Below are 10,211 nucleotides of genomic sequence, written 5' to 3' on the forward strand. Positions count from 1 at the left end.
TTCCTGCTTAACTTTGTACACTGTGTGCAACCACTAACCCCAGTACAAAGGACAAGGCCAACATTACAATTCTGATCTGTGAGCATATATGTCCAGCTTGCATAGATGTGAGGCAGTGGTGGGGAGGGGGGGTCTGGTCCCATATCTGTATGTTTCCCATCAAGTCAAAGAGAGTCCACATGAGTGTGACCCACATTCTCATAACAGGGCACATACCAAAGAAAACAATGACAGCAGGCTCTCTGGCATGTAGTTTAGTGGTACTTTTCACATTAATAAGGAGATGTAAGAAAATCTTACTTAGGACATTTTTGCACCACAGCAGCAGTGTTTCCTGGCTGGGAGGGCCCCAAACACCTTTTGTGCTCTGAACCTAGAAATGTACTAATGAGGCCACTTCATGGCATTCTTCTGCAACTTCTCTCAAGCCCTTGGGCTCCAGTGTACTTTAGAGTGACTGCTGAGAATAAGCCTGAATCATCTTCACTGGCTTATTTCCACGTATGATGCCTGTGTGTAGGAACAGATGTGCTGAATATGCTTAGGGCCCATTCCCTGTCATGGTGACACTGTCCTTTGTGTGTAAGAGTTCAGGTGGAGCTACTCAGAAATTGGGCCCCTCTTGCCCCTAAAAAGTTAATGCTCTTTTCATCTGGGCAGTTCAAATGGGTTTGCTTCAAGTTTGCCATAACATTAGTCCTTAGCAGATCTCTGATATCTTTGGAAAACAAAAGTTCGTGTGGGATGTGTTTAAAGAAATGTATTTCCTGAATGGGAATAAGTTATAAAGCACAGGCATGGACATAACATGCAGGGCTAGTTAAGCCATTTCAGCATTCCCAGGGGTAGGATAAATAAAATGCAGGGGTACATGATAAGCTGCACAAATTCCGATTTATGTCCACTTCTACTTGAAGTAAATGAAAAAGGCACCCAGTGACTCACAGCACAATAGCCATGGAGAAAATTAATTAATTTGGTATCAGGCCCTGGTAGCAGTATCAACTGCAACTTTTTTCTTGCTATTGAGTCTAAAATCCAATCCCAATTTGTTCTTTATGGTACCCTTGGCAGTGACGTGGGAGAGGTGCTGTTATATTACTGCTACTGTGAAGTGAAAGACCCAGAGAGGCTTTGTATTTGGCAGAAGGCTCTGTGCCAACACTTGCATATCACTGGCAAGGTAAGTAGTTACTGTCTCTTCAGATAGTTTCCTCTGCTTTGTGAGGAACTGTAACAAGGTGCATGGCTCAGAGGCTGGAGCCCAGTTGCAGGGGTTAGAGGGTAATAGCTTGCCTGCTTAAAAGCTCTGGGCCAGCTGATGGGGATGATTGGTTGGCCCCGGGGGAAGTTAAAAGCTCCCAGAGAGATGATGCTGGAGAGGGAAGGAAGCTGAGAAGAAAGGCAGCACTGGGCATATCTACAGGAGACACTTTACTGCGCTGTAGACTAATTTCCTGTGCAGTAAAGCATCACTGCCTGCATATGCACAGCAATTAAGGTGCATTGGACTAATTTACTGCACTGGTAGATAATCATGTTAGATACATGTGGTATCCTGCAGCAAAGTAAATTATTGCACTTAAAAGCATGGATAGATGGTAACATCAGGATTAGTTTATTCTGGCTCAAATTGAGCTGGAGTGTATTCAGTCACATTAATTGCATGTGTGGACATGTCCACTGAGAGAGTCTGAGCCCTTGACTTGGATAGGAGAGGCAAGTGGGGGTGGGGTTCTGTTGATGTTTTATTATTCCATTTAGTTTGAGGTGGGAAAGAGGGAAGGCTGGCTCCTGGGCCTGGACGAGGGAGTAACAACCCAGTACAGGAACAATGTACCTTACAGATGGCCCGGTTGTGCTTTGTCCTGTTGCATGTAAGGAAGACAGCAGAATAGCTAACCTGAAAATACAGGAGTAGGATGGTTTATTACTTGCCTCATTGTCACGGCTCAGCTTTTAGGCTAAAAATAAGGGCACTATTCTTCTACCTAGACTTTGTGCCTTTTGCAGGATTGATCTCTGTTTTGTTCTGTCAACACTTGTGAATGGTGTCTTGCATGTTCCAAACTTCTGCAGTGCAGGTGTCCTACCGATAGCCTCTTCTGCTTCTTCATATCACCTAGAGCTGGTGTCAGCAACCTGCAGCCTGTGAGCCAGATCTGGCCCATGGAACCATTGGATCCAACCCGTGGACATGGGGTTTTGTTGGCATTTTGCAGCAGGGCTCTGGCAGCATTCAGTGTGGTGGCTTTCAAGCTGTGGTGGAGAGAGGTGGCAGTAGTGGTGGGTACTCCCATGATGTGACAGGAAGAAGCAGCAGTGGTGGGAGCTTCCCTTGTGCTGTAGCAGAACCAAGTGCCTGCAGTGAGAAGATGTGTTGATGGTGGGAGCAGTGAATCCTGGCACCCACCCACCTGTGACTGAGCTGGATCATTTTAGCCTGCAGCCTGAAAAAGTTGCTGACCACTGTCCTAAAGCCTTTTTTTTCTAATGCTATCCAAAACTATTCTTTCTCTGTCTTCAGGCTTTTGTCCCTTTACAGCAATCTTAGACCACTAAATATTATTTTTTAGCTATTTATACTCTAGCTGCACTGAAATTAACTCATAGACTATGTTCACATCCCTTGATACTTATATTTGATGGTCTGTGTCCTTTCATTTCAATCTCAGCCCTGACTTTTCCCCAATTCATGTAAAATTGTTGTTGCCCTTTTTGTAGTTCTGCACACACTATTCCAAGCTCAATAATAGGCTCTTGTGTCAAGTGTTCCCATAACCAGTGTTGTTTAAAACAAAATGAATCAAAAGCTCTGCTCTTTTGTCCAGTAGGAACATGAGACAAAGCAGCTCTTTTTTCTGCTGTTATGCAGCTCTTAGATACCACAATGATATGTCCTGACACACTAAATTCCTCTTTGCTCATTTGTTATCTGGTAGTTTCCAAGTTCTTTCTTCCAAAAGTTGTATTACATATGCCTTTTCATCTTTGTATTTTTTTTGCCACTTCCTTGATCTAATCCAGTGGTTCTCAAAGTTTTTAGGCTCAGAACAGCAGAGACTTCCTATGCCTGAAGAAGGGTGATTGTACCTGAAAGTTTGCAAAGAACTTTTTTGCAACTACTCAGTTGGTCTAATAAAATATCATATCTACCTAAAGAACCTTGCCTTTTTAGGCTCAAGGCACTTCTGGATAGAGTCAAGACACCTCTTAGAAAATACCAGCTCTTAGTTTTCCCTTATTTTTGACTACAGAAAAATAATAGAGCAATTCTTCTGTTGCATAGAGCTGAGAAAGATCACAACAGGTCAGAATACTGAGGATTCCTATTTGAAATCTCTCAGTTTATCTTGTGAATCACATTTGAATACATAACAGTGGGTGCACCTATACGAGAGACTATGTCATTGGCAGGCACGAACCGTGATGCCAAGGCTACTGTATAGCAGTTCGTGCTACTGCACAGTAGGGTCGAAAATGACCCGTGCACTGCCGGGACTGCGCAATAACGGTGGTTAAACAAGTACTAAGATGACTGCTCAGTAACAACTGCACAGTTGGGTGCAGGTGTAGATGCGCCCAGAGTTAACATTGTATGGCACCTGGTGGCACCTTTGAAAGGACCTTGAGGCACTGCAGGGTGCTGCAGAATCTGGTTGAGAATTACTGATCTAATCACAACTGTTTCTATCAGTTCTGTGAACTTCAGGTTTTCTTCACTTCAGTGTTCTGGAATTCATGCATCAGAGTTGAATTGAATTGCAACACCTACACTTTCACTTACTCCTAGCTACTGTAGTTATTGGACCTGTCACTGGAAGTTTTCCTGAGTAGTTACTACAGGATTTGGTCCATTCCTAGTAATTATTTCTCCACTTGCACAAGTTTTTATGATTCAGTATCTCTTGGAGTAAAAGTAAGAACTGAACATTTAATCTCATTTTGTGGTTTCTCTTTTACTGTAATCATTTCTCCTGCAACATCAGCTACCGCTTCCCTCTGACTTTCCCTTTTTCTGATTATAGTTCTACAATATTTCTTGCATTGTCAGGGGACCCCGTTTTTTATTTGCATGTTGATTAGTTTGTACTATTATCTGAAAAGTGTAATACTGGTTTGCAATATTATCTGAAATCTGGTTTTCCTTGTTTTCCAGGTGCGGATTGCTTCAGAAGGAATTAATGGGACAGTTGGCGGAAGCAAAGCAGCTACATGTCTTTATATAGAAGCAGTGCTTTCCCATCCTCTGTTCAGAAACATTTTGTGTAGAGAGGATTTCAAGGTAAAAGAAGTTATTTGCATACACTATTTGTAGATTGCCTAGGGAAGTTATGGACTCCATCACTGAAGGTGTTCAAGAAGAGGTTGGACAGCCACTGGTCAGGGTTGTTTTACTATGGGTATTTTCCATGCTTCTGGGCTTTGCTGGTTACACCCCCCCCCAGGCACCCTTCTCCCCATCTTCTTTTTGCTACATGTATCAGGGTGGTTTAAAGCCTTCCTTGGAGGCATTGGATGTTGGCTACGGCCAAGGCTGGGGACTTTGACTGGGATGTACCAATGCTTCCGCTGGGACCAAAGTTCCTGGCTAGAAGGCCTTGCCCCACCACTCGGGGTCAGACCAATCATCATATTTGGGCTCAGGAAGGAATTTTACCCCATGGTCAGATTGGTACGGACTGTGGGGGGTTTGCTTTCCTTTGTAGCCAGTAGCGTGGGCCTCTACCTGAGAACTCTTGAGCATATGTTGACAACATTTCACAGAAGCAGGACATTTGCTGATATCAATCCTCTGCTTTACCTGTGGCAGTGTAAGGTATAGGTCTGTGTGTTGTTTCAGGGTTGACGGTAGTCTTATGTAGAGTTTAGATTATGGTTTATATGGGATGGTTTGGATAGGTATGATCCTGCCTTAGGCAGGGGTTGGACTAGACTACCTTTAGGAGGAGTTCTTTGCAGCCCTACTTCTCTATTCTATGAAATACTTGTTCGCCTTAAGATTTGCTTTTAGAAATATATGCACACACCATTCTTCCTTCTGGGTAGCTTCTCTCTACTACATTAAAAATTCCAAGGAGCCTGTCTCCTACAGTATGGTTTAGGGAACAGTTGCTTTGAGGAGAAGCAAAGTTGTCATAGTCTTTGTTGTCGTCTTTGTCTTCGTCTTCCTCCTCCTTGACTTCCTCTGCTTTCTCCTTCTCCTCCTCCTCCTCCTCCTCTTTTTCCTCCTGTTCCTTCTCCTCCACCTTGGTTATTATTTTCTTATTTACCGTAAAGAAATGTCTGCTATAAGTAAGCAAATTAGATAGATCAAGAATCATTAAACTGAAAGCTCTTAAGAAAGATTAATGCTGATTTAATCTTGTAGCTGTGGTTCTGGTCAGTGCTCTAATCTTTAGTTCTAAACATAAAAGTTGAAAACAAACTCAGAGGAGATCAGGAGAGCTGATAATTTCTTAAGGAAACCATAGAGACAAGTTAGCCTGTGGATCAGCTGGTGCATTTTCTGTGGCCCATTCAGCCCTCGGCCTCTGTGTTGAGGCCCTGTGCCAACACCAGATAATGCCTGGCCACCTCTTTAGGAGTTATTTGGATATTGGTATCTGTCCACTGGGAACTAGATTGGAACCACCCTGCACACATTACTAAGGGTGGCTAATACCCATCCCCTGTACCATCCATTCCTCAAAAGTGACTTGTCTTTACATGCAGAAACTCAGAACATCATGAAGTCTTAAGTATCCTGCCTTCCTCTGCCACATTTTTACTGGATAGCCAATACCTTTTTGTGATGTGTTCCTGTTTTTAATGTCCCAGAGCAGTGCAGGAGGAGCACACTGTTTCCCAGGCCTTCGAGTAGATGTGTTTGAAGAGATTGTACCCATGGGCATTGATCCAAACAAAGTCTCCTACAAAGAAACTGGTATGTCAGATTTATGGAAACTTATCTTCAGCAGGCATGAGGACAGAACTGCGAGGCAAATGAGATGAAAGCACTTGCCCAGACACTCCCTTCTGCCTAGCAAGCAGATCAAAACTACAGTAGTAATTACATTGTTAGAAATGTCCCAGACTGCTCCAGGTCAGCAGTGGGAATAATTCTCTGCATGGGATCTTTTTGGATCTCATTTGCACAGGATTTTATTGCTTTGGCAATTTGAAATGGAGCTGTACATTTCATTCATCCCAGTCAATAATAATTTAAGCAGCATCTTAAGGTAACAGCCTTGCTGGTTCTCAAAAGCAAGTGAACCTTAATACTGGTGCCAGTTAAAAGAGGCTGGAGGAGAAAGTGTAGGGTTCAAATTTTAGGTGTGCCTAATATGACCTTGTGCAACCTCTGTTACTTGTAAAACAGGCTTGACTAAATGTGCAAGTTTTGAGAAGTAAAAAGCATTAGGAGCAGTCAGCATGGAAGAGGAGGATTGACTGCCTGGTCTCCTACCTTACATAGTAGGGGGATTACTTTTCCCTAGTATGTTTCATTGGGTAAGGTTTCCCAGCTGCAGCCAGGAGCCCATGTGAAGTGCTAGAGGTCCACATGCACATTGCAAACTATCTGGTTCTTTCCTCTGTACAGCCAAAAAGAAATCTGAGTTTTGCAGCTTATTCTTAGTACTTACCAGACACTAGGACCCAGGTTGTTAAAAGTACTTAATTTGAGTAGTTTTTGAAATCTTTCAGGTTCTGTAGGGGAAACATTGGCTGAGATACCTGTGAGCTGTCTTTGTTTAAAACAGAGGCTTATTCAAAGTGTTCCTCTTTATGCAGATAATGCAGCCAAAGTGACTGACTCTCTAGCTCAGAGATCAGGGCACTTGCTAAGGATGTGGGAGACCCAGGATTCAAGTTCGTGTGCCATTGGCTATTTAAATACATGTACTAAGTAGAACAGCTTCCACAAGAGAAGTTGAGGGCATCTGCTTCAGAGAATAGCCAATCGTCTGGCACTTATCTCAGAGATGGGAACTCAGATTCAAGTCCATACTTTGAATGAGAGCAGAGATTCACATCTTGTTCCCCTGTGTTCAAGGCTCACTTCCTAGCCACCAAGTATGGATAGGTCAGACCCTCCTTCCTGTCCGCCTACCTCTGCCTAGAAAACCCATCTTGAAGCTGAGAAGCTCTTTTTGATGGAAGTTTCACAGAGAGCAGTACATTCTCACAGTAAGCATTTAATCAAAACATTTCCCAACCGGCTGGTATTCTCTTCACCAGGCCAAAGTGAACAGAAGGGTCTGCCAGATCAGAAGGGGGATGTTTTGTTCCTGGTTTTTAAAGATGTAAGCATCTGCTCAAGGGGGAAGAGTAGCAGAAAATCAATCTCACAATATCTGTAAGCCTGTTCTTGGAGTGCTGCCTATCTGATGGGCTTTGTTTTGTCTCATGGCACATTTGTCACCTGCTGAAGCCAAAGGAATTAACTAAAAACTAAATTCAGCCCATTGTGCTTGTGGTGAGGTCAGCTGAAATCCTATACCAGTTATTTCCTAGGGCAGTTGGTCATATACGTGTATCACCTCTGGGCTTGAATGATCTAAATGTGCAACCTGAATCAGTTACCTTGCTATACCATTCAAATATCACTCAGCTCTTCACAAGGTATCATTTCCCTTTTAGGAATCCATATGTCACCTCAGGAATTTCATAAAGAAGTGGAAAAATATTTATCTCAGGCTAATCAAGCACAAAGTGACACCATTTTACTGGATTGTAGGAACTTCTATGAAAGCAAAATAGTAAGTGTTTATTGGCTTCCTGTGATGTCTTTATCAGTGCAGGGGGAGAGTCATCTCATTGTTTGTGCTTGGAAGCATGGTACAACTGTGGGGACAGGGCTTGCTGTTCCACCTTGCATCTGTGAAGTAGAGTTAATTAGAAAATATTACCCCCAGAATAAAAACAGAAGAGGCCTTGCCTGGCAACAGAGGGGCCTACTCAGCTGACTGTTCAGACTAGCCCACCACAGTAGTAGCAGTATAATAGAACTGAAGCAACAAGGTGACTCCACAGCTTTAGCTGTAGAAGAAAACCATTCATATTTCATGTATGCCAGGAAGACCCAAGTTTGGCCCTGGAGATGGTGGAGTACAGTGCCCTCATCTGTGCTAAGGAGCAAGTATAAAATGAGGTAGTGAATCCTCTCTGATGAATTTTGCACCAGGCCACCATCTTTCCATTGGGGTGCTGGGTTAGAGTAGGTAAGTGAAGGAGACCCTAAGTCCAGATTTTTAAAGCTGTTTAGGCACCTGCTATTGATTATGATGCGAGTTTGACACCTAAATGTTTTTGAGGATCTGGCCAACATGACCGCAGGGAACCAGAGAGTCAGGCCCAAAGGGCTAGTTTCGTCTTCAATTCACACGTATACCTGACAATGTGCGGACTGCTGTGTTTCACCTTTTTCTCACACTTCGGCTCACATGGCCATGTCTTGTTCCAGGGACGCTTCCAGGGTTCCCTGGCTCCTGATATCAGGAAGTTCAGCTACTTCCCCAACTATGTGGACAAAAATCTAGAGCTGTTTAAAAACAAGCGAGTACTTATGTACTGCACTGGAGGGATTCGCTGTGAAAGGGGCTCTGCCTACCTCCGGACTAAGGTGAGCAGGCGCTCTGGGAGTGGCAGGGTTGAGGTTGGATGTTCCCTGCCTAATCTGTGTGTCTCTGTCCCTGGTTCAAAGGGACGGGCTATAGTCCCCCTTTAAAGATTGGAAATGAAGCACAAGACACAGTAAGTGATTTGCTTGGGATTTCATATCAAATCAGAGGCAGAGCTGGGAATCAGACCTAGGTTTTCTAGTCCAGCCCCCATCCCATTAGACAATCCCTACCTCCAAACCCCTCCCAGCCTTAATGCCTCATGCCTTACCACGGGAGGACAGCACAGGTAAATCCTCCAGAAATTTAAGGCTTAATCTAGGGCTGTCCAATTTGTGGCCCACAAGTGGTTAAGTTGCAACTCATGGGCTGCTGCCTGGCCATTGCTTCTCCTCCACTCTTGCTGCTGCAGAGGTCTCCGGGCTCCCCATCCCTGGGGGCAGGGCGTTGAAGCCTTTGGGGAGCCAGGGGGTCTGCTTGGCTCCTGGTGCATGCAATCCAAACAGCATGCAGCCCCCAGCCACTCAGAAGTTGGACAGCCCAGGCTTAATTCATTCTCAGTTATGCAGTGTGTTGGGAGGAACTCCACTGACATCAGTAGAACTACACTGGTTTACAGATGGCATGAGCAGAGAGTGGACCAGGTCCCCATAGCATTTGCTGTGTGACAGGGCAGACTTCTATCCAACTAGCATCTGTGCAGAGAGATGGTGACATACCTCAGACACTGCTCATTAAACTGAAATGCAACAGTCGTTTGGCTCCGTATCAGCCAGCAACAGCACCTGGGAGGAAGTGGTCTGTGTGTGTGGCACATACATGAGGTCTCATGATGGGCATTCAAAAACATCCCTTCCTGAGAACTGCATGCATTAGGCTGTCTGGCACAATCCTGCTATTATGGCCTAGCTTAGTATTTCTGTTGATTTGTTTAAAACAGGCCATGTGCACGGCAGTTTACCAGCTAAAGGGCGGCATCCACAAGTACTTGGAAGAATTTCCAGATGGGTTCTACAGGGGGAAGCTGTTTGTATTTGATGAACGTTACGCTCTCTCTTCCAACAAAGATGTTATTTCAGGTAGGTTCAGTACTTCAGTGCACAGGCTAAGGGTCCTAGCACATTAGCCACCACAAAACTCTTAGTTTGTGGAGTGTGTGTGGATTCTCAGAGTGTGGAGTGCTTGCTGATGCTCAGCAGAGGGCATGTTGGTCTCAAGATGTAGTCTTCTACTGGTTTATAGACATCACATTGCATAAAGACAGTTAAAATATGTGGAATATTTTCCTAAGGTGGTTTGTAAATAGTAGTGGGAGTTGTCACTGAGATGCTTTTCATTTGTGAAGGGATGAGGGTGGTGTTCTCGTCAATCCTCCCAGTCTCAGGCTATGGGCTGAGAAGGGACAGGAGGATCTATGTGGTCAACCAAAGACTGCAGCGCTGGTGTCGTCAGGAAGGCTTTGGCTTTCATGACCACAGCCCGCTCTTTGGCGAGAGAGGCAGCGAGCTGCTGGGAAGAGATGGCCTCCACCTCTCTCCCCTAGGGAGAAGGCTCTTCTCAGCCAGACTGGCTGACCTGCTCCACCGGGCTTTAAACTAAGCCCGCCGG

General features: G+C 44.5%; 1 protein-coding gene across 6 annotated transcripts in view; it reads left to right on the top strand.

Moving 5' to 3' along the window:
* TSTD2 (thiosulfate sulfurtransferase like domain containing 2) overlaps positions 1 to 10,211 on the top strand; it is an 87,894-nt gene that overhangs the window by 6,698 nt on the left and 70,985 nt on the right. For all 6 annotated transcript variants that reach the window (XM_025199059.1, XM_025199058.1, XM_025199057.1 and 3 more), the window contains exons 4-9: positions 1,075 to 1,183; positions 4,160 to 4,285; positions 5,821 to 5,926; positions 7,624 to 7,742; positions 8,447 to 8,605; positions 9,544 to 9,682. In XM_025199059.1, the coding sequence (XP_025054844.1) occupies positions 1,075 to 1,183; positions 4,160 to 4,285; positions 5,821 to 5,926; positions 7,624 to 7,742; positions 8,447 to 8,605; positions 9,544 to 9,682 (758 nt within the window). The remainder of the gene's footprint in view (positions 1 to 1,074; positions 1,184 to 4,159; positions 4,286 to 5,820; positions 5,927 to 7,623; positions 7,743 to 8,446; positions 8,606 to 9,543; positions 9,683 to 10,211) is intronic.

Source organism: Alligator sinensis, unplaced genomic scaffold (genome assembly GCF_000455745.1).
Source record: "Alligator sinensis unplaced genomic scaffold, ASM45574v1 scaffold607_1, whole genome shotgun sequence".
NCBI classification, from domain to species: domain Eukaryota; kingdom Metazoa; phylum Chordata; order Crocodylia; family Alligatoridae; genus Alligator; species Alligator sinensis.